Source organism: Callorhinus ursinus, unplaced genomic scaffold (assembly GCF_003265705.2).
Source record: "Callorhinus ursinus isolate GAN/ISIS: 27379988/994484 unplaced genomic scaffold, GSC_fseal_2.0 scaffold29, whole genome shotgun sequence".
Taxonomy (NCBI): Eukaryota; Metazoa; Chordata; class Mammalia; order Carnivora; family Otariidae; genus Callorhinus; species Callorhinus ursinus.
In genome coordinates, this window is record NW_027397091.1 from 134487 (window position 1) to 158925 (window position 24439).

The 24439-nt window shown below is 53.6% G+C and overlaps 1 protein-coding gene across 5 annotated transcripts in view; it reads left to right on the forward strand.

Annotated features, from left to right (window-relative positions):
- The window catches only part of LOC112827621 (tyrosine-protein phosphatase non-receptor type substrate 1-like), a 41422-nt gene that overhangs the window by 11322 nt on the left and 5661 nt on the right, over positions 1–24439 (forward strand). For all 5 annotated transcript variants that reach the window (XR_003209284.2, XM_025876258.2, XM_025876260.2 and 2 more), the window contains exons 3-7: positions 6772–7125; positions 12083–12403; positions 12996–13334; positions 15235–15342; positions 18371–18395. Coding sequence is in view for 4 of the 5 variants with exons in the window: in XM_025876258.2 (XP_025732043.2) it covers positions 6772–7125; positions 12083–12403; positions 12996–13334; positions 15235–15342; positions 18371–18395 (1147 nt within the window). In the remaining variant the exon portion in view is untranslated. The remainder of the gene's footprint in view (positions 1–6771; positions 7126–12082; positions 12404–12995; positions 13335–15234; positions 15343–18370; positions 18396–24439) is intronic.

Below are 24439 nucleotides of genomic sequence, written 5' to 3' on the forward strand. Positions count from 1 at the left end.
CTGAAGGAGGTGAAGGAGCCAGAGGGTAGATATCTAGGGGATGAGACTACGAGGCAGAGGCAGTGGCAAGTGCAAAGGGCCTGAGGTGCTTAAAGACTCTGGCATGATTTCGAGCAAGCTGTGGTGCTCTGGCAGCCACCAGAAGGATTCTGGGTCTCACTCAGAGTGCAGTGAAGGCTACAGGAGGTTTTGAGCAAAGGAAGATGTTATCTGGCTTAGGTTTTAGAGGCACCTCTGGCTGCAAGGAGAGCATGTATTGTAGAGAAACGAGGCGGAGGCAAGGAGGCCAGCTTGGAAGCCGAGGTGAAGATGCAGGTCAGGGACTGTGGTGCGGTCAGGTGGCTAGAAGAGATCAGAGTCTGGCCAGATCCTGGCAGTAGGGCTGGCAAGATCTGCTCGTCGATGGGCTGTGGGACAGGGCGGGGAGGAGGACAGTCCTCAGTCCAGTTCTTCTGACCACTCACATCTGACCTTGGGGAGAGAGATAGTTGGACCCCCTTGTTTACAGGTTCGAGAAAGTGGAGGCTCAGAAAAGAGTGACTTTGCCAAGTCTCCCCGCTGGGGGTGAGACATAGGGGTCTTCTGGCCCAAGAGCCAAAGCTCTGGACTGTTGACCCCTCAGGAGTTTCCCTGCTGCGTGGAGGGGGCTGCCGGGGTCTGCCCGCTCCCTGCAAGGATATGGCACAGTGCCCAGTTCCCAGAGTTGCCTGGAGTGGGGGTGGAGGAGAGAGTACCCCTGTTTTATTTACAAGGCCATGTGCATCCCCATTTGCGCCGGTTCCGATACAGCTGGTAGTTTCTACTGCAGCACGATGGGTCTGTCCGGCAGCACCAGTGCCAGCCTCCTGTGCAGATGGTCCCCGAAGCCCAGTCCCAGGCTAGCCCCATCCCAGCTTGCTCGTGGCCCACAAGCATGTCCCAAGGACTCCGCCCTGGTGCCTGGATTGTGCAGAGCCCTTTCCTCCTCTGCACCTTTGCTCCTGTGGTCCCCCTTTCCTGGGATGCCTTCCCATCTCCCCAGCCTCTGTCAGCCTTCATGACCCAGCTCAGGGGCCACCACCGCCAGTAGGTCTTCCCACATCCCACCCCTCTCCCAGGGCCCGGTCCCCAAGCCCCTCTTCACTCACTGATCTCCCTCCAGGTGGTCAGTGCCTTGTGTCAGGGACTCGGCCCCACAAGAGCTGGGACCCGTCGTACTCAGCTTCATGTCCTGTAGCTTCGAGGACATGGGCCTGGCATTGGCGTGGGGCTCGAGAGGGCACGAATGCACCAGACCCCCCTGCAGAGAAAGTCAGTGCCTCGCTGTGGTTGTCAGAGCCACCACACACTTGCGTCGAGCCCTGAGCCCCCCTCTTGGGAACCGTAGGATCCACAAGCCCTCCACCCAGGCAGCCCCCCATGGATCGGCCCCAGGGGCTGTGTGCTCCCTGCCTTGGGGTGTGGGGTCCAGAGTTTGGAGCTGGCCTCTTGAACCCTAAGCACGTAGGAAGCAGGTGCCCTGGGCCTCGCCCACCAGCAGCTGATGGCAGAGGCAGTGTCCTGCCCCTTCTCTCACCACCCTTGTGTGTAGAAACCCGTGCGTGCCCGACACCGTCACAGCTGGGCGCGTGGACACACAGGTGTTATGCCGACAGTGGTCCCCACACACACTCGCAGTCCTCTGCCAGTGCACACACTCACATTCACACTCGCGTGTACACCATCACCCCCGCACACTATACACATGCACGCACACGCCCGTGCACAGCCCACTCCTGAGCTCGCCTGCACATGTGTGCACACTGCTGTGTCTGCTCCTTCGCTCCTGTGTGCACACTTATCCACACTCCTGCATTGCACGCTGTCAAACACAACCCTTAAATCATAACCCAGAAGACGCCAAAGGCAGCCCCTGACAAGGTGTGGGGGGGGGGTCATAAACCAGCAACCCCCCTCAAGGAGGGCCAGGAGCGACAGTGGTCTGGGAAGGGGCCACTGAGCGCCCCTGCTGCGGGGCCCGGGTGTGGGCTGCGCCTTCACGTGGTCCTGAGGCCCCGGCACGGCCAGAGCTCTGGCCATGGCCTCCCAGGCCCCTGGGCTCCTTGAGTTTGTGGAAATCTGAGGGTGGCCTCCAGGCTGTCTCACAACAGATCCAGGGGGCCGTCACCACCCACTGCGCTGACTGCTTCTGTTAGGGAACTTACTCGCAGGTTTTATTTCACGACTTTAATTTTGTTCCAAAAGGAGTAAATGTTCACTGAAGACATAAGATTTTAATATATTGTTTACTCTAGAGTGAAAAAGAAAATGGGCCAACCCCTGGCCTCATTTCCCGGACATGGCGCTCCTCAGCATCATGGTGTTTGTCATGCTAGATCGTTTTCTCGAGACATTCCAGTGATCAGTCAGTATCTGCAGACAGTTTCTCGAGCGTCGAGTCCGTGCCGAGCACCGTGTCAGGAGCTGGGGGAAAGCAGCAGTGAACAAAACAGACAAGGTTCCTGGAGGGGAGGCCTATTTAAACAGTAAACATAATATATAACATAGGTATTAGATGTAGAGATTTTTCTTATTATGAAATAGAATACTATAAATATTCAATACTCATCCAGTTTAGGAAATCTGAAAAATACCCAAAATAGAAGGAAAAACCCCTCAGTTTTAGTTAGATTCATGATCCAGAGACAGTTGGCGTTTTATAGCCTTGTATATGTAGTACCTTGCTGTTGTTTATTTAAATATAGTTTTATTTTATTTTACAAAGTCATAATCATACCGAAAGCACAGTTTTTCTTATTTTTTTATTGTACAAGTCATGCAAACGGAAAACCTAAAAACAAAATCCCTTGCAAATCTATTACAGAATTAACCACTGCTAATCTTTAATATGCACTTTTTTTTTTAATTTAGCAGTCTGAGATCACACTGAATGTGCCACTCGGTAACTGATCTCATAATACATTTTTGCGTTGATAATTGTCATTCTACACCATCATTTTTAATGGCTGTAGACTCAGTCCTCGTGTGGCGTCACCATCACGGAATCAATCAGTCTCCTTCTCTTGGACATTAGGACATTTCCAACTTGTTATTTTTTAAGAACACCTGAGTGAACAAAGCAAAATGTTTGCTCATATTCTTAGTTATCTGAGTATGATTTTACATTGTTTTTACTCACTCATATTTTAACGACATCAAAATGTGGATTGCAGTTACCTTTGATGGTAATCTAGGAGATTATTGTTGTGTTTTTATACTTCTTCATTTTCTCTAAATGCTTTGCAATGAACAGGTTTTATTTGCACAATCACAATATCATTTATAATTATGCCCTGCAAAAAATGTCCAGATTACCAGTTTTCATGGTGGTGCCTCTTTAGGCCTCCGTGTAAGTCCACGTAGGGGATAGGCCGTAATTCACTTAGCCATCGCCTCTCACGGGCCGCCCGGGTTTTTTCCCCAGCTTTTTCAAGATCATCATGTGGGAACCCCATGCCCAGTTTAGGGTTATGTCCTTGCGGAACAGCCCTGCAAAGGCTGGTGAACAGCTTTCACACCTTTGGTACATCCTGCCAAACTGCCTTCCCAAGAGGATGTTCCAATTTCCACTCCCACCAGCAGCATGCAAGAATGCCTGCCCAGCCGCCCTACTCTCCCGGAGATGGTTCAAGCTCCTGGACCGCGGCTCTCCCTTGCCAGGGAGGGCAGGGAGAGAGCAGGAAATGGTTTTGTCCACAATGCCAGCATGATGACCCCAGGCCCAGAACCGCAGCAGTGGTTTTTAACAAGCCCGGTTCCCAGAACAGAACCTGCCGAGAAAAAGAGAAGCAAAGCAAGCAAGGGAAAAAAAAAACCTCTCTGCTGGAAAAAACACACATATACACAGATTAAAATAATATTTGGCACTTACGTCGCACTTTTAAAATTCTTCAAACGCTTTATAAACACTAGCTAATTAATTAAGCCACCTAAATCTGGCTGCAGTGGTGGAGAGAGCTCAAGAGGAGCTAAAAAAAGGGGGGGGGCAGCCCTCCCCAACTCCAGATTTTATTGTCGCCTGCCTGGGGTGTGATTACAGGCCTCCGGCTGCACCCCAAGAATAGCCCTGCTCCAACACGTTGCACGCCTGGTTCTGCAACCATCTCCTGCTCACGCCGCTCCCCTCACCAGCTGCTGACTCACGGCCCTGCACCACGTTATTGATAAGGATAATAATAACTGGCATCTATTCCGTATGCCTGGGGGGGCTGTGCCAGGCGCAGTCCCGGGCTCCCAGCTCATACCATCTCCTGGATATGCCTGTGGCAGCTCCATTCGACAGATGAGCAAAGACTCAGAGAGGGGCTTTGCCCGGGAGCAAATGCAGTCCCTCCTTCATTCATGAGTGCGTTCATTGAGCACGTAGTTATTGAGGGCCCGGAGTGTGCCAGACACAGTTCCAGGCAGGGGGTTGGAAACAGTTCCTTGTGGATGCTACATCCTGGTTGGGGGGAAACATGACAATCAAGTATATAAATGTATCTGTGATAATAACGGGAACAGAAACTAAAATTTACCCAGCCCCTACAAGGCAAGCGCTTATGTCCCACTGTGTCCTAGTGCTCAGGACAGTCCTGGGGGGTAGACACCGGTACCCCCACTTTGCGGATGATGGGATGGAGGCCCAGGGAGGGCGGGTGTTGAGCGTGTGCGAGTGATGTTCTTGGCCCAAGTGATGGCCGGCTAAGAGGGGAACCAGCGCCTGTGCTCTCCCCAAGCAGCATTTCCAGTTCCTCCAGTGGCCGGTGCTGGAAAGCAGACCCGTTGGGGGTGTTCTTGGCTGCATGCTGCTGGTAGCGACTTGTGGTGTCTTGGGGTGGCCGGCTGCCTCTGGGGGCCTCCTCCGTGTGCTTGTCACACACCTGGCCACCAGCTCCACCCTGAGCCCCTGCCCTCTCTGGGCTCTGGATTCCTCCCTGCACAGGGAGGGTCAGGCCGCCGTCTGGCTGAAGCTCTGCCTCTCGGGCACTTGCCAGGAGAACCGGGTGACCCCCAGCCCGGGAGTCAGGCCTGGGACAATGGGCACAGGGGTAGAGAGGCCTGTTCTGAGGCCCTGGGCTTGCCAGCAGCGAGGGCAGACTGCAGTCTGTGGGCTTCCCAGCCTTTGGGCGCCCTGCCCCTGCCAGCAGGTGGTGCCAGGCCACGGGCCGGTGGCAGATTCCCAGCTCTCTCCTGCCCAGCTGGAGCCAGAGGGCATCGGCGGCCCCCTGTCTGGTGTACAAGGCAAAGGTGGCCTAGGACAAGGTGTCAGGGTAGGACAAGGTCACACTGCGGGTCAGTGAGTGACCAGGAGGAGACAGATTGACCGTCAGTACCTGCACCGGTTGCCACGACCCCAGGTCTGTCTCTTATTCTCTCTTCCCATACTCCGTCCCCCTGCCTGTCCGCCTCTCCCTCAACCTGTGTCTGTAGTCCCCTCTCTCTGTCTCCCGGCCTCTGTGTTTCTCCAAGGGCTTTATGATCTCTCCTCTCTCCCCCACCCCGACCTGGGTCAGAATCGGGCCCTGGGTGCACTGTGACCTGAGTATCTCGGCGGCTTCTCTCGGCAGCTTCCCACTGCCTGGTCACCTTCCTGGCTGTGTCCCTCTGATCCCCCACCACCACGTCCTCTGTCCGGAGTCCCTGCTCACATGCCCCACTGCTCTCCACTTTGGGGCTCAGGCCCCTCCCTTTCACCATGCCTAGGAAGCCTTCCAGCTACCCAGCCCAGAGCCCTTGAGGCCTGACATGCGTCCAGCCCCTGTGTGTCCCCAGCATCCAGGATGGCCTGGCCTGCAGGTGCATTAGCAAGGGTGGGAGGGAAGTTCGCACAACAGAGCCCCCCCCCATTTTTTTGTTGTGTGATGACAGTAGCTTCCCTGTGCCCCCACGTGGTGCTAAGCAACTTCTATGTGTCATTGCATTTTCTTCTCAGAACAAAGCAGAGGGCTAGGGGATGCTCTACCCATCTTGTAGATAAGGAAACCGAGTCTTAAAACCAAGGGATAAACTCGGGTCATGTGTGAATAAAAGGCGAGCCAGATTTCAGTCCGGCTCAGATGGCTCCAAAGACCAGATGCTTCTTTTTGACGCTGTCCCTGGCCAGGGTTGTTGTTTGGTCCCGCCAGAGATCCATCGAGATGGGGTCACAGTAACTGGCTGACAGATGAGGAAACTGAGGCTCGAGAGCCATGGAGGGACCTGCTCGGACTAAGGGTAGCACTCCCATCCACATCTACATCCTGTTGGATGTTCTTGGCCAAGTGATGGCCATAGTCATGGAGCAATAAGGCCTGAGCCAGGACTCAAATCCAAGTCCTCCTGCCTCATGACTCCACAGCCTGGACAAGTCCCAGTTGCTGGGTGTGGCTTCCCTGCTCAGGGCCTGCTTCCTGGGCCAGGCCCAAAGGAACCTAAGCTCCCCATAGAGCCCCACGCACACCGTGCTGCCCCCCACCTCTGAGCCCCTGCCCTGCTGTGCCCTCTGTCAGGAACACTGTGCCCCTTACATCCTGGGAAGTTCAGAGCTCAGCTCAGACATGACTCTTCCGGAGAGGACTCAGGACCTCCAGCCTGCTCCCTGGCACGTCATGAACCTCAGTTTCCTCAGTTGTGATGGGGTCTCACGTTACAGGCTCGTGGTGAGGGCTGCGTGCCACGTACATGCAACGTGCCGAGCTCAAGGCCCGCTCACAGTGCGCAGTCAGTGAGCAGTGGATACACACGTGAGGAGACATCCAGGATCACGTCTGGATGATCTTGTTTTCCCTCCAGGTGTGGCAGGTGAGCCGGAGCTGCAGGTGATCCAGCCTGAGAAGTCAGTGTCTGTCGCAGCCGGACAGACAGCCACTCTGCGCTGCACCCTGACCTCCCTGCTCCCCAGTGGGCCGGTTGAGTGGTTCAGGGGAACAGGGCCAGCCCGGGAGTTAATCTTCAGTTTCAGAGGAGGCTCCTACCCCCGAGTGACAAATGTTGCAGACACCACAAAGAGAAACACCACGGACTTTTCCATCCGCATCAGTAACATCACCCCAGCAGACACCGGAACCTACTACTGTGTGAAGTTCCAGAAAGGGACCCCTGATGTGGAGTTTAAGTCTGGACCAGGCACCCAACTCATAGTGAGCGGTGAGTATGGCCTGGGCCTCTTTGTCTCCTGGTTGTGACAAGTGAATAGGAATGCCCTCCATTGTCTGAGTAACAGCTAAGAATCAGGTGTTGTGGTGGGTGCTCCTGACTTCAGCCCCTTCCACAGATCAGGGAAGTTGAGGCCTGGAGAGGTCATGCTATTTGCTCGAGGCCCCACAGCTGATAAATGGTGAGAAAATCTAGAACCCCAGTCTGAGGGCTCCACAACTCTCACCTTTTCCGGTCCTGACCAGCCCTCTGGTTCCAGGGATGAGGGACTAATAGTCTGAGTGACTTGCCCAGTCAGAGGGTCCCACCTCCCTCTTACCTCCAGAGAGCACCCCCTCCATGTGGGTGACTCTTCTCTTTACTCAGCACTTACTGAGCACCTGCTGTGTGCAGGCTCTGTGCTGAGTGCTAGGGAAGCAGCAGGGAACAAAACAGGCAAGGGCTCCTCTCTCATGAAGCTTACGTTCCCTTCTGTTCCAACGAGGACAGACCCATCCAGGGCAGAGAGAAGGAAGAACGCGTTTCTTTATTTCATCTTCAGAAACATCACACAGAAAAGACATGCCTGAGAGGTACAGACGCACTGTTTACTCTGACAGCCCAGGTTGGAAGAGATGCCAGAGATTGGGCCTTTGCTGTGGGTCTGTCCAGAAACAATGGAGCCTGGTTCAGGGACCGACTCACACAGTCGCTGCAGGCTCCGAGCAGACCTGGGGCATCCAGAATGTCCTCACCCAGGGAAGATGGGCCTGTGTGGGTGAATAGGGTTGTCCCGTTGGCGCAAAGATGATCATTTAGGGTTTTCTGCCAGGGGCCCACGATCTGGAACCCTGGGCTGTCAGCACGCAAAGACCCCATCCAGCCCAGCCCCCGTGTACACATTCAGGGCCTGTCACGAGATGACAGGGTCTTGCTCATGTTCATGTATCCAGTGAGTGAGGAGATTGTTCCAGAACCCATCTGATTCCTGGCAGGTTTCTTCCTGCCCCAGCTTTGGATACTGTTTCCATGGAAGAGCCTGGTACATAGTAGGTGCTGAATAAAACTAAGTTACACTGACCCTTTGAACAGGGAGCCAGTATTTCTCCTTTTCATCATTTTTCCAGAGGTTCAGAATGGTATAGCCCTCTCCTTTAAAATACTGTATTCTGTTCTTCAACAATACGCGTTAAAAAGAAGAGTCCTTGGGGGAGGTGGGTTAGCTTTGCACCCCCAGATCAGACAGATATGCAAACATCTGATGAAGTGTTGAGCCTGTTCCTGGAGGCCATGGTTCCACATACATAAGAACATCAGGAGTCTTTCCCCGTTGTGTGATGTTGCTCCTTCACTGAACAGCCTGGGGCAGTGGCCTGGCTAGAGCAGAGGGGCCCCCGCAATCCCAGCAACACCAGGCACCCCATTTCTGGCTCTGCACACTGAGGATGATGGGGAGGCACTTCCCGGTGAGTGTCTGGAGCCCTGTGAGCAAGGGTTCATATTCTAGACTCAGCTGTTGGGACCCCACATCTTCCCTCAGTTGCTACAGGGTCAGCAGCTCTGGGCACCCAGAGGGACCCCTCCCCATAAGTGCTTGCAGTGGAGAATGTCAGAGGGACAAGGAAGGTGGTGGTCACTGTTGGGCTAAGGAAGGTGCTCTGTTGTGAATGTGAAGGCTAGGGGCCACAGGAAATCCCCCCCGGGGTTACAGTGGGGAGTGAGGAGGAGCCCCTTGGTTTCCCTCAGCCTCAGCCTCCTCACCTGTAAAATGGTGATATCATGGACTCCTTTTCGGAGATCTGGAAGGATCTGAGGCACTCTGCATCACCGGCACAGAGGAGGTGGCCCCAAATGTAGGTGTGCCTTCAGGGTTGTGACCCGGCTCCCCTTGCTGGGCTCTGTTGCCTCACCTGTAGAAAGTGGGTCATCACGCCAGCCTCGGTAGGACGTTAGGAGACCACAGAGAGCCGGGTGAGGGGACAGACCCTCAGTGAGCTCTGGGTGCTCCTCCCAGAACTGTACGATCCTGGGCTAGTCTCCGCTTCCCTAGGGGCCTCCGTGTCCCATCCGTGGCCTGGGAATAATCAGGCTGCTGGTCAGGGGGCTGACGATTGGAGAGGAGATCCAGGAGGCCCCGGATGTGGGGGTTAGGCGATTCTTGGGCGTCCGTACACAGCGGCCGAGAGCATGGCCAAGCCCCACTGCCCGGGCTCCCACCCAGCTCTGCCTCCCCTGCTCTGTGACCTCTGACAAGTCAGCCACACGTTGGGCCCGGTGTCCTTGTCTGTCTGCGACCACCTGACCCCACAGAGCTGCTGCAGGGACTGAATGAGTGAATGCCTTAAAGCACAGACAGCAGGGCCTGGCACGTGGTCAGTGTCCCAGGAGTGTAGCTAGAATATGCCCGAGCCACAGGACCTTGGCCGGGTCACTCTTGCTCCCAGACCTTGAATGTAAGCGGGGTTTGGGGGGTGACGTTGGGTGCCTTGCAATCTGGGCTGCTCATTTAGAATCACCTGGGAAAAAAAGATCCCCAGCCCCTGGCTCCCCCCTAGATATTCTGACTTATTTTGTCAGACATGAGCCCGGGCAGGTGAATTTTTTAACCACTCTGCCCGGGCTGAAGAGCCCTAAGCTGGATGTTCCCCGAGGTCACAGAGGAAACCCTGAATTGTTTTCCTCCTTGTGCTCCTGGGGCTGGGAGAGGAGATTTGTGGTGGGTGGATGTTTCAGGAGAGCCCGTGCCTGCGACAGCTGTTTGGGAAATGAGCCCGAATGGAGTGGCCAGGACACCCTCCCAAGGAGCATGCCTGGAGCCGAGCTGCTCCCTGCCCTCCGGCCCAGGGAGGGGCAGCCGACACCCTGCTCAGATCCGAGCTTCACAGCTAGGGGACCTTCCCATCTTTCAGCATGCGTGCATCTGAACACGGGCCCAAGTCCCCGCAAAGACTTGCTGCTCAGCCCCAGAGCCCTCCCTGCCTCAACACACCCCAAATGTCACCGCCAAAATCTGTCCTCCCTCTTTCGAAATGCTCCCAGCTTTCTGTAAATAGCTAATCTGCAGGAATACGCCTGTGATCTCCTTCGTGTTTTGAAAGCCAGTTCGCCAAACTTATTTCCTGAGGGGATTATTAAAAGAAGAGGGAGAGAATCATACTTTGCTGGTTTCTGCTGCTTTTCTCATTCGGGGTTTTGCATGGCAGGCCTTGGGACTCTTCTTGTGTTCCCGCTAAGCTTTGGTTTTTGCCTTCTTACGGCCTAAAGGACAAATAGGTAGTATCAGAAGTAGTCACGAACAGATCTTAAGATAATGATCATCGGTGTTGTTTATTAAGCACCTACTGTATGCCAGGTTCTGCGTTTTATTTTTTTTTATTTTTTTTTAAGATTTTATGTATTTATTTGACAGAGAGAGACACAGTGAGAGAAGGAACACAAGCAGGGGGAGTGGGAGAGGGAGAAGCAGGCTTCCCACTGAGCAGGGAGCCCGGTGCGGGGCTCGATCCCAGGACCCTGGGATCATGACCTGAGCCGAAGGCAGACGCTTAACAACTGAGCCATCCAGGTGCCCCGCCAGGTTCTGCGTTTTATTACATACATCCTCACATGTCACCGAGGTGGTGTTTTGACCCGCTTTGTACCAAAACAGACACGGAGGTGCAGGAAGGAAAAACAGAGCAGCTAAAATGAATCAGACTTGTGTGGGGTGGGGGGAGCTCTGCCCTTTATTCACTGCATACCCTTGGCCAGGGCTGGCTGAAGGATGAAGGAACTGAGGGGCGAGGAGTAATCAGCCCAGTGTCAGGTCCCCAAGACACTGCCCATGAGTGGTAACTGAGCCCAGCACCTTGTCCCTCTAGGGGCATCCAGGCTGCTGGTGATTTTATGACTTCACTTATTGACGTGACCTCAATATGTTTGATGTGTTTTAGGAAGCAAGTTAAATATTTACAAATGTGAATATTTGTAATATTTTCTATGTTTGTTGTGGAAGGTTTTGGGTAATAATTAACAATTTGGAGACACCCCATTCTATTGGTGAAGGGCATCCCTCCCTTTTTGATTCACTGATGTGTGTGCTTTCAGGACGCAGGACGGCTTCTCCCTGCTTGTAGTCCCGTGTCTCTGTCCTTGAAAGTAATTCACGATTAAGAAATTAACCAACTTGGGCTTTCTCAGCACTCAGCGATCTTGGTTTTCAACCCAAAACGGACCCAAGAGAAGAACGCAGTTTCAGAGAAACATCCCGTCATTCCCTCCCTCTTGGATTCAGGGATGGCACAGATTAGACCCTATGGAATATTTGTGGAGAGAGTGAAAACTAAAGTAAATTCATAAATACCTGAGCGGAGGGCTCTGGGTGTGAATTAGGTTTGGGATAAAGATAGATCTGTGTTTGTTTGGTTCTGAGAAGCATTGTCAGTGTTTTACTCAAAGTAAAACTGCTTGCATTCCCTTACTTGCCCCTCCCTGCAACCCCAGGAAGGAGAAAGGCATGCTGTCCCACGTCACAGAGGAAGAGCCACGCGGTGCCACGGCGTGGCACCCTTCCCTTGAGCTGGCCAGCCTGGTCCCGGCTTCCATGGGGGTCCCGCCCCACCCCTGCTTCCCCTGCAGGGACTGCTGCACAGGGTCTCTGAACTCAGTGAGGTTTGCAGGGAGGCGGCTAGGATGGTTGATACCAAGAGTGAGACCCATCAGAAATGTCGTTCCTGTGGCCAGATCGGTGGGAAGTCACCTGGCAGAGACCAGAAGGGGGACTTGAACTCCGGCCTGGAACTGCACCTGGGCCCAGCTCCCCGACTCAGAGTTCAGCTCTGGAGCCTCGGGTCCTCCTCTGTGGGAGAGGAGATGACACGGCCCTCCCCACACGATCAGAAGGGCGGAGGGTTCTCCACAGTGTCACACACGTACCCTTAGTGCTGATGACCACAGTCATGCTTACTGTTCATAAATGCTCCTCTTGTAGCCAAACCCTCTCCCCCCGTGGTGTCGGGTCCCACGGCCAGGGCCTTGCCTGAGCAGACCGTCAACTTCACCTGCAAGTCCCACGGCTTCTCCCCCAAAAACATCACCCTGAGATGGTTCAAAAACGGGAATGAGCTGGCAGCCCTCCAGACCACCGTGGACCCGGAGGGAAACAGCACTTCCTACAGCATCTCCAGCACAACCAGACTGGTGCTGGCCCCGGGGGACGTTCGCTCCCAAGTCATCTGCGAGGTGACCCACGTGACCCTGCAGGGGGGCCCTCCTCTTCGTGGGACTGCCAACTTGTCTGAGGTCCTCCGAGGTAGATGCCCCTCACCCCCAGCCCAAGCCGGGGTCTGGCCCCCAAGTCTTCGAGCCTGCCCCTCCCCCCACTCTCTGCCCCAGGCCTTCCATTGCCTGGAGTCTGACTCCTGACAGACCCTCCCAGTCACCCTGCACCTAGATGTATGGTCCCCTCCTATGGTTTTTGATGGCAGCTGGGGGATGAACACCTATCATGTGCCAAGCACTGTGCTGGGTAGGTCATTTACTTTACCAAAGCAATTCCAATTATTGAGCACCTGCTGTAATCCTCGCCACCGTGTGCTTGGTGATGTCATTTATTTTGCTAATTATTCTATTCCGGCTGCATGCCACCGGCTGAGTATTCTTGATTTCACTCATTCTTACCCTAATAGGAGCTGCCAGTCCTTGAGCACCTACTGTGTGCTGGGCACTGTGCTTAGGGATTTCAATCATATGCGAAGACTACCCTCAGTGTTTGAGCACCAGCTGCATGCCTAGCCCTGTTCTGGGTGATTCCCTTGCTGTGTGGGGGGAGCTGAGTTCTCGAGCCCCTCCCCCGTGATCGATCTGTTCCATGAGGTCAGAGCTTCTGCTCTGTGCTCTTTCAGTTCCGCCCACCTTGGAGGTTTCCCAGGAACCCGTGGCAGGGGACCAGGTGAAGGTCACTTGCCAAGTGAAGAAGTTCTACCCCCAGCGCCTACAGCTGACCTGGTTGGAGAACGGAAACGTGTCCCGAACAGAAATGGCCTCGACGGCCTCGAACCTCATAGAGAACAAGGATGGGACCTTTAACTGGACGAGCTGGCTCCCGGTGAACTCATCCGCCCACAGGGAAGATGTGGTGTTCACCTGCCAGGTGCAGCATGACGGGCAGCCCGCGGTCACCAAAAACCATACCCTCATGGCCTCTGCCCACCAGAAGGACCAGGAAACCCATAAAACCCAGGGTGAGGCCTCAATGCCGACTGTCCTGGCACTTTAAATTTTATCCTTTTTTTAACACTAAAAGTAGTAATTCCTGTTTATTATGGAATAATCTAGACGTCTGTAGATATAAAGTCGAATTTTACAGTGAGTGCCCCGCCCCCAAAGCCCACACCTTAGCAGTGACCACCGGTAAGAGTTTGGTACATATCTTTGTAGATCTTTTGACAGAAGCATGCATTCGAGAGAGACGCGGTGGGGTGGGGGAGTGGGGGGGGACATTGGCCTCTTCCTAGCTTCCTGCCTCCTGTTCCTGCACCTGACAGAGACTGTCACCTCCCAGGCCAGCCACCCCCTCCTGCTGTTCTTTCTCACCTCGGCTTTGTCGCCCTGGCTGCCTTCGCAGGCCTGCGCCCCCGGATTGGGATGGGGGCCTCAGAATCTTTGCACCTTATCTCAAGTAGAATCACTGCTGTGATGAATGACCTTGCACAGACTGTTACTTGTGCAGCTCTTTTGGGGGTACGATTTCCCAAAGAGCATTTCTGGGCCAAAGCGCATGCCCAGTTAAGATGGCGACAGCCCTGGCACTCCCCCGTTCAAGGGAGAGGTGTCGGGTGTGATTTTCTCAGCCCCTCTCAGCCTGTTGTCGACATCTCTATCTTCTCTCTTCAGAGTAGCAGCTCCTCGTTGGCATTTTGGTGCCACTATGGAACGTTCCATCACTCGTCATCAGCATGGCTCTGCCTTGCATCTGGCTGAGGGTTACAATAGAGACCAATTCTTTCCCCAGTGCATCCTGGGAAGGAATAGGGGAGCTCTGGGAGCCTTGGGGCCCGCAAGGTGTCCCTTTGATGTCACTGATGCCTGGTTTTCATAGGATGAGGCCTATACTAGGAGACAGGACGTGTGGATTTCAACTCTGGCTCTGTCACAGACGTGCTGGGTGACCTTGGACAAGTCAGTGCCTCTCTCTGGGCCCCTTCACTTGCTCATGGCAGTGTTGGCGCTTGACCCTTCAGCTCTGAGACTCAGCTGCCAGGGGCCATGGCTGTCTTGTTCAGCATTGTAGCTTCAGGACCTGGCACATAGTACACTCAGGAAATGCTTTTAAAAAGAATGAGAGAGTGAGTGAGTGAGTTGGTTGATTGTTTAGTTAGTAGGTTAATCATCAGAGCTATCCAATGAGGTAGAGATTATTATTGGCCTCAGTAACACGAGAGGAGGGCAGTATGTAGAGGGAGGTTTGAATGACTGGCTCAAGGTCACCCGACCAGCCACACTGATATGAACCCACGTTTCTGCAGCTCAGAGCCCTGCTCCTGACTACCCACACTGCTCTAGTACAGGATCCCCCACCTGTGCCTGGCACCAGCCCTACCCACACAGTCTCCATTACAACTGACCTGGGTTCCGAGCTCTTCTGCCCCAGTCCCCGGCACAGATGAGTAGACAACTCCTGAGAACTCTGTAGAGTCCAGTAACCAGCTGCACACGTCTGCCATTGGTCCCCATCCCTTGACACCCCCCCTCCCAGTGTGTGACAGCCAGTTGCGACTCAGAGTTTCAGACAGACCTGGGCCGCCATGGTGGCCACTCTGGTTCATTCCAGGTGAAAAGGAACATGTTTCCGTTCCTTGGGTGTGAGATTTCTGCCCATGTCCTGAGGTCAGGCTTCCTCCATCGCCGTCAGCAGCGAACATTTTCCCTCCTGGCACCTCGGCATGGTTTTTGCACGGCCCACGGGTGACCCACGTGGGGAAGTGTGTGCCTACCCACGAACGTGCCTGTGTGGCTCAAAATACGTATGGCCAGAGGTCCTCAGTTAATGATGCCTACCTAGCAGTCAAAAGGGGTGGTGGGTATTAAGTTTCACTGTTTTTAATTTGCATACGTGAAGCCTCTATTCCCTGTGGTCCCTAGACGCGAATGACAGCCGGAGTATCTTCATTGTGGTGGGCGTGGTTTGTGCCTTGCTGGTGGCTCTGCTGATCGCAGCCCTCTACCTCCTCCGAATCCGACAGAAGAAAGGTGCGTGCGTTCTCCTCTTCCTCCCTAGGAGTTGGGCCCTGGCTGTCCTTCCCCGAGAGAGAGGCCGTGAGCGTGCTTTGGGCTAACGTAGCTGAAGCCGCGAGGAAGTCCAGTTGCTTCCACAAGAAGCCCAGCGGTAACAGTGTCGAGGCTGACAGAGACCTTCGGCAGGCTGGAATGTGGATGGTATCCCCTCCCGCCCCCCCCCCCGCCCCGGGTGGGTTTTTCCCTCAGCCTCACCTTGTGGTTGCAAGATAGCGGTCACTGCTCCAGGCCTCACATCCTCCCGGGACACCTACCAAATTGGGAAGCAGGGAGATGCCGGGGCGCGAAGGGGGTCTCAGGAAGGAAACAGTATTTGCCAGGAACCCCGGCAAACACCTGCTTTCCTCTTACCCATCCAGGTACATGCCCAGCCCCTAGGCGGGGGGCGGGAGGAGGTGCGATCTTACGAGCACCTCCTCCAAGACTGCTGGGAAAGACTAAGTGGGCGATGTCATGTAAAATGTTCGAGAGTGCCTGGCACACGGCAGGGTGCTCAGTAAACGTTAGCTCCTGTTGTCAGCATTGTACACGAGCCCAGAAACAGGCGCCGCCTTCCCGGAAAGCTGTCGTCATGGCGGCAAGGCACACAGCCTTGGACTCCGCAGCAGGAGAGTCCAAGCGCAAATCTAGGACATCATACCCTCGTTTTGTGCACGCCTGTGTGTGGAGTTGTTGCTTTGCCAAGGCTTCTGACTTCGGAATCAGACAAACCAGGGTTCCACAGCCTTGTTATATGTTCTAAACAATCAGTTTGGCCTCTGTGAACCTCAGTTTCCACATCTGTAAAATGGGTATAGCTGTGCCTCCCTTGGAGGAGAGTCACGAAACACAAATAAGCTCACAAGTAAAATAACGTTCTCAGACCTCAGAAAATATATGTTCTCTTTGCCACTCATGGAGGAGACAATTTTAAGCCAGTGTTTCTGAAACTTATTTGACTACGAGTTATAGAAACACATGTCATGTCACCACTCAAGGCACACCACACTCCTGTAGATAAAATTGGAACTCTGATATTTTCTTTTCTGTCATATTCTATACTAAATTCTCTTTAAAATGCTGGTTGTGACCCACCATATGCCACAGACCGCAAAGCGCTGTCCTGAGCTGCATTTCTGCACCCAGACCCCTGGGCTGGGCTCAGATGGGCGCGTTGTTCATCAGTCACACATCTCTGTACCCCTCCCCTCTGCTCCCCAAGCTTCCCTCCCCCCTGAACTGGCTGGCAGGACTCAGCTGTGAGTACTGGCCAAGGCTTAGCCCTCCATCCAGAAGGGCTGGCATCCGGCCCCACCTCTCTGGAATCTGGAAGAGTTTCTGCCAGGTGATCTACCTGGTGGTTTTTCCCTAAAGTCCAAGCCTTCACATCATAGGGGAAGGGCAGAGAAGCAGGCTCCACTGCCCACTGAGGGTGACAGGCCAGCCCATCAGATGGCATTCATGGTGGCCATGAGTGAAATCCCAGCCCCTCTATAGCAGGCTCATCCCTGGGCGCCTTGTCAGGCTCTGGCACATGCGCACTCATTACTGTGGGCTTGGGTGTTAGGAACCGGGTGTTCCAGAAGACGAACGGGGCTTAGAGAGCTGCAGACGCTGGCGAAGGCCGCCCAACCCCTGCGTGACGGGTCTAGCTGTGTGCAGAGCCCAGCTCTCACACATAGGCTCTGGTGACAGTGACAACTAGCGCTCACTCCGTTCTTCTGACGTGCCACGCACTTTTCTCACCACAGACATCTGCGGTGGTTTTACTAACCCGCTTTTACAGAGGAGCAAACTGAGGCATGGCAAAGTTACAAAATTTGCCCAGGGCCTCAGCTGCTAAGCGGTGGGGCCAAGATTCAAACGTGGTCCAAGGGACTCTGTCTGGGACCGCTCTGCACATCATCTCTGCCTTAATGAGATGACTCTTCTCTCCTCGGTGGTCCCTGGTGGGGTCTGCCCATCCTCTACATCAATACTTGCAATGAAATGTCCTGATTTCAGCTCTACTGCTTACCAGCTGGGTGGCCCGAGGCAGCCCCCCAGTCTCTCTGGTATAAAATGAGGGTGATTGGTGTCCCATGATTGGGCTCCCTGAGAGAGCTCGTGTTCCAGCACTTTGCAGCCCATCAGCTTCCATTCAGACATTGGATGCTGAGCTGCAGCCTTCCCAACTGGTACCAAGTCACCTAAAAAAATCCACCACCTGCCCAGGCACCAGGCGTTCACCTGGCAGGGAGAATTCTTGCGTTGTGGCAGCCTCTCGCCTGGTAGAATGCAGTGCAGAGCACATTTGGTGTGCAGGTTGCTTTTTAATTACAATTTTACGGTGGGATGGGAGTCAAATAGTGGCCAAACCCCAGCAGCTTCTCTGTGGTGTGCCCCATATCATAGGCTTAAAATCTCTGAACCAGATGGACCCTTTCTTCCCACCTAAGATCCTTTTTTAGAAAGTGGTGACATGAAAATAAATAGATGTCCAGCCCAACTCTGTGAGCTGGAGAGCTGAAATCCAAGCTCAGAGAGGGGAAGTGACCAACCAGGGTCACACAGCGAGTGAGCTGGGGGCAGACGTGGGATTTGCACCTGCTCTCCCAACTCTAGCCCTGCTAGAATCTGTTCCTCAGCTGTGAAGGGCCCTGACTGGGACCCAGGCTCCCATAGGGTCTCAGATAAGGTATCTGGTGAGTGGAAGTGAGGCCAGACAGAGGCAGGGCAGATGGCCTCTCCTGGGCTAAAGGCTGCTGCGGGATCTGACCTTGGCAACCCCCAGAGGTGGGAAAGGGGGAAAGCCCAGCCCACTGGTCCTCCTGTTGGAAGATACTAGACCACCCCACTGGAGTGGGCATGGCGGATTCCTGTGGTTCAGAGGAGGTGATTTCAACAATTCCTCACAACCTCCCTGGAGGCAAACTTTTGCCCCACCCCCCACCCCGCAAAAAATTATGTAAGAACAGTGTGTTTCTAGGTTAAATAACTGGTTTGGGTTTCTTTTCTCTTTCAGCCAAGGGCTCCACTTCTTCTACAAGGTAAGTGTGCCACTGGGCGAGGATCCTCAGTAGTGGGTGGTTGGTTGGTTGACAGCCCCCCAAAATTGTGAAGCGCCATCCACACCCACTGACCCTCACTCCCGTGCCGGGCAGCCTATTTCTCTCCTTTGTGTCCGTGTTTGATAATTGTCTCAAGTGAGGGGATTTGAGGGGATTTCTTTGGCACAGAGGCTCTGATTTCCTGCCTGCCGTCCGCAGACAGCGAGACCCTCCCCCAGTCCCGTTTGGATGGTGGCGGAAACCTGCCGCCCCCACACGCAGCCCCCAGATCCGAGCTGTATACTTTGCTCTTTCCTTCCTTCGTTCAGTGTGTGTTGAGTACCTTGGCAAGGGCGGCCCCCGGAATGCCGGGACAAGTAGGGTAGAAACGGTCTGCCGACCGGCAGCCAAAAGCCTGCTCAGAGCCTAAGGCCATGACGTTATAGCACAGACCATACGTTAGATTGTTACTTTTCAGTGGCTTTCTCGGAGTCCCTACTGTGCATCAGCTCTGTCCCGGGTGCTGGGGAAACAGCGGTGAGCAAGCATCCAAGCCTTCCTGGCGCTCAGGGCCCAGGGAGAGAAGCAGACAGTTAGCACAGAGGCAAAATGACGTGTACTGTCGTATCAGGTGGTGACAAATCAGGCCCAGCAGGGGATGGAAACTGATGTCGGGGGCTAGCTTAGGCAGGGAAGGGGGCCGCCACTGAAGAGGGGATGTGACCAGGGACCTGAGCCAAGGAGCTGTGAAGGGGGATGTGTCTGCTGGGCGAGAGAGCGGGAGTGGCCAAGGTGGGAGGTTGGGAGGAGGCCTGTGTGCTGGGGCAGAAGGAACGGGAAGGGCAGGAGAGGAGGCCGGGGAGATGCAGGCCCACAGTCTCAGCCCAAGGCCATGCAACCAGGTTTGTTACTAATTCAGACTTTCCAGCTTTTAAATGAAAGCCCCCGATATTCGCCCCCAGTGGAGAGATCCAGAACCCCATAATCTACCACTTGAATGTACCTGCCTGGAAACAACAAATATATTGCACGGGCACGCCCCGCATGGACCATAAATAAAAGCCATAAATAGCTTCATGTTGGTTCAGGTCAGATTTTGCTAACAAATGGGTTGCGCAGATCTTTCTTTCTTTCTTCTTTTTTTTTTTTTTTTTTTTAGAGCTTTGTGGATTTCAGAATTGCAGAGCAGGAACTAAGGTTCTGGAGTGGAGGCCAGCGGTCTAGGGTTTGAGTCCCAGTGGAACGAGGAGCCATAGGAGGGAGATGATCTGACTTGTGTTTTGAAAGTACCACCCTGAGTGGCGTGTGGGGAACAAGCTGTAGGAGGTGAGGATGGAGGCAGAGAGGCCCAGGAGAAGGCCGCTGCAGTGGTCAAAGCCCATGCTGGTAGCCTGGACCGGGGTGAAGGGATGGCTGAGAAAGGGGCAGATTCTGGATATGTTTTGGAGGTAGAGTCCAGAGGACTTGCTGATGGATTATAGAGTCAAGGACAGTCCCAAGGTTGGGGGCAATGGGAGTGGGGGGTGTGTGTGTATGCACCAAGTACACTCTTTTCAAGGGCAAGACTTCACTTTTTTTTTTTTAAGATTTTATTTATATATTTGAGGGAGAGGGAGAGAGAGAATGAGCAGTGGGGGTGGGGGGCAGAGGGAGAGGGAGAAGCAGGCTCCCCACTGAGCAGGGAGCCCGACAGGGGGCTTGATCCCAGGACCCCGAGATCATGACCTGAGCCAAAGGCAGGCGCTTAACTGACAGCCCCCCCAAAGCGCCCCCAGACTTGACTTATGTTCTTCTCTTGAAAACCTTCAGTGGCTCGCCACGGCCCTCAACAGAGTCCAGCAGTGCCACTGAGGCCCTCAAGCCGCTCGTAGTCCGGCCCCCACTGACTTGGACAGTTTCACTTCCGGCCACTCCTCAGCCCTCACACTCCGTGACTCAGCCACGCTGTATTCCCTCCGCAGCCTCCCACACGCTGTGTCCCCACTCTCCTCCCAGCCCTCTCCCTGAGATGCGCTCCCGCACCACCCAGGGTTTCCACCACGCCCGGGGGGGCAGCCGTCACCATGGGCTCTACAAACAGCGCCCCCTGGAGTTGTGCAACATAGGAGCTCGAGTGGGCACCCCTCCTTTCACCTGCTTACCTCCTTCCCTCCCCCCAGGGACAGGGGCCTGTCCTGGGACCTCTCCTGGTGCCCCTGCATTGACACCACAGTGTATTCAAGCTGTCTCTGCACCTGCCCCACACTATAATCCACCCCCCACCCCTGGTTGAGGGCAGGGATCCTTTCCCTCAGGTTCTCCTGAACCTGGCACCATGCCTGGAATGGAATAGGTGCTCAGTTCAGGTTTGCAGAATGAACCAAATGCATGAGGAATGAATGAATGCCATCCCAGACCACCGCCCCAATCCGCAATCTCCTCCCCTTCCGAATCCCTAAAACTCTCCTCGGTGCCTTCACGGCCTCAGATACAGGAGGATTGCTCTTTTTTATTTTGTTTTTATTGTTGTCATTATTTTTTGCTTGTCTCAAACTCCCCAATTAGACAATAAGTTCCCAAAAGAAAAGGACAGCGTCAATAATAGTAACGACAGCATCGGCAGCTAACATCCATCAGGCACTTACTGCGTCCCGGGAACCGATCTATGTCTTTTCCTCGAGTGGCCCAACGGTAATTTTAATTATAGGAAAAAACCCTCTGATTTACTATCACCCCATGTTAATTGAACAGAGCTTCTCAAACTCGAGCGTGTGGCAGAATCTCCTGGACGGCTTGTTAAAACCCAGATTACTGGGTGCCTTCTCCCCCCGAGTTTCTGATGCGGGGCTTGCATTTCTAACAAGTTCCCAGGTGGTGCTGATGCTGCTGCTTCCAACCCAGACTTTGAGAACCCCTGTTCTAGAAGGTTATTCTTGTCCCTGTGTATGCAGAGGAAACCGAGGTTCAGAGAAGTCGTGTGACATTCCCAAGGCCCCACAGCCGGCAAGTACCAGAACTCCGGCTCCAGCCCAGATTTCCCTGCCGCGGCAGCTGGTGCTGCTCATCACTGCTTTCATGCCTCCCGCTGCCTATTTTTTCTTCCCCAGAGAAGCCAACCATTTTCTGCCTGTGTTTCATTTTTCCAGCATGAACCTACCAAGGGAGCCGTGAGATTGCTTGCTCCCTTTCATCTCCCTAAACCAAAGCGCTAGCTGCTGAGTGGGGATGGTGTTTCCCATGCAGCGGCCACCTTCAGTCAGCCGGCTGGGATCACTTTCCAGAAGTTGCGGGTGTGGAAAACAACTGAGCACCCTGGAGAGGGTGCCGGGGAGGGTAGAGGGAGGCTTGCCGCTGCTTTGAGCTCAGAGAGCCCTTCAGGTGCAGGGCTGGTGGAGGGACTGGGTATCGCTAACTCCCTGGGTTAGGGACGTACCAGTAGAACATTGTCTGTAATCCTCCCCAGCTCAGACGAGAGAAAAATAGCTCTCTGCTCCCTTAATTGGGCACTGGGGTTCATTCAGTCAGCCATTTGTCCACTTGTCAGGCATTCACTGCGTTTATTCCTGGAATATTTAGGGCTTCTCTGATTCTTTCATTTATTCATCTGAACTGAGCCCAGCTCAGTGCCCGGTCTTAAGCTGGGGCATTGCAAAGGAGAGCAAAAAAGACACCAGCCCTGGTCTTGTGGCCCTTTTGATTCAATGTCCATTCATTCATTCATTCATTCATTCAGCAAATACTTAGGGCGTACTGACAGTGCAGCAGCCTGTTACCGGGTGTTGGGACTCTAGTGTGGAGCCCACGATCCATCAGGAGGCGGGTCACCAAACAAGCTGGGTGGGAGGTTAATACACGATGTGGTACAGGTGCTGGCTAGATAAAATAGAGCTAGGCAGGGAGCAGAGCAGGGGGTGGGGTGCAGTGGGCCGTCAGGGAAAGCTGGTGTACAGAGGTGACATTCAGAAGGTAGCTGAAGGATGGGAAGGTTCCTGCCATAGGAATATCTGGGGCAAGAATGGGCCAGGCGGAGGGGACAGCCAGTGCCAAGACCCCGAGGCAGGAGCAGTTGGACATGTTCATGGAACACGGAGGAGGCTGGGGCAGCTGGGCTGGAACAGGCAAGGGGAAGAGATGGGAGACTAGAGCATTCAGCGGGGGCCGACCGCGCAGGTGCGCCATTCTGGATATGGAGATGGATCTCGCTGTGTGCTGACAAGGGGTTGGGGGTTTTGAGCCGAAAATGACATGACCTCACCTATGCCTTTTCCATGTGGAGAATGGCACACTGAGGGGTGGGAACAGAAGCAGGGACACAAGGGGGGAGGCTCTTCAGGAATCTAGGGAGCTAGGATGGTGGAGGAGACCTGAGTAGCTGAGTTTGATATGGATTTTGGAAGCAGGGTCAACAAGAGTTGTGACGGGTTAACATGGGTTGTTAAGGAGGACAGAGGAGAATCAGGGATGTTTCCCATTTCTTTAGCCTGAGCACACGGATGGGTAATAGCAGGGCCATTCTGTGATGAGAGACAGACACAACAAAACGGGTAATTGCGTCTCATCCGCAATATTGCTCTGAAAGGGAGGAACCCAGTGTTCTGAGAATGGAATGTGAAGTTCAGCGAAGGTGTCCCAAAGAAAGGGACTATTTGAAATAGAATCCAAAGAAAGAGAAGCAGTGAAGCAAATGAAGAGGCAAGGAGGGCTGCCCGTGCAAAGGCCCTGGGGCACTCTGAATGTCTTCATTCCAAGTCACTTTTACACACCTGTACCCATGGCCTGAGGAAGCAAGACAGGTAGGCAGCAGACGGACACATCTGCCAGACAGGAAAATAGGCAAGGAGGCTTGAAGGTATCCTGGAGGGGCGGCCCGGCCAGCCCAGCTCCGTCAGAGAAGCTTTCCCAAGGAGGTGACGCCATAGTTAAGTCTTGAAGAATGCACAAAAGTTAACCAAGAGGAAAAGTGATTGAGGGTGGCTTTCCAGGCCATTGTTGACACAAAGTATATCTCATCGAGTAGCCATTGTGAAATATTTGGTGGGTGGATATGTGGGTAAGTAAGGTCAGGCAGTGAAAGGGCCTGGGGCAGTCCACAGGGGCCAGACCACACGGGGCTTATGATGGGTTGATGAGTGATGACTAGAACCAGAGGCCGTGGGGAGCCTTGGAAGCGTTGGAAGCAGTAGGGGTGTGGATAGATCTTCGTGATCTTCCTTAGCAGCCGGTGTCCCTGCCCCCAGAGGTCTGTTTCTGTGGCCATGTGGGCCTAGTCATGCCCCAGAACTGCTTTCTGAGCCAAGATCTCGTGCCAAATCCATTAATAACCCTGCTGCCAAGCCCCATTGCTCATTTCTGACATTATCCAGGCTCACATCCCCAGAGTTGCCAGCCTGAGAATTTACACAACTCCTACAGAACCGTGGCTCTGGTGTGCTCACCACCTTGACCATGACCCAGCAGTGAGCCAAGCCACAGCCTCCAATTACAGAATCAAGTGCATGAACAGCTTCTTTGATTAACCAGGACACTGTGCCTTCTCTTTTCTTTTCTTTTCTTTTTTTTTTTTTAATGCTAAGACCTAGATGTGTAGAATATAGAACATGTGGAAAATATGGGAACTAAAAGGAAGAAAAAAAAAAAAACCTTCCAAAGACCACTGCTGTTAGCATTTTACTATATTTCCTTCCCGTGTTATCCATACATTTTTAGAATTGAGATCATTCCATAGAGAATGTTGCCTTCTCGCTTATCATCTTAATGTAATCATTTCTAATAAAAAAAAAACTCTCATAAACCTTTTAAATCTTTATCTATGAACCTATCCTAATTTCCTTAACCAGTCCCAATTGGCAGAGCTGTAACATATAAACCTTCCTCCCTATCGTGCTCTGTGACAAATGCCTCTGTGCCTAACGCTTTTTCTATATTTTGAATTCCCCCCAAAATGCGCACTTATGAGTCAAAAGATGAGGACACCTTCCAAGCTCTTGATTTTGCCAAGCTGCCTCCCAAAAGGCTTATACGGGTTTGCCCTTCCCGCCAGCAATGTATGAATGCGTCTGTTTCAC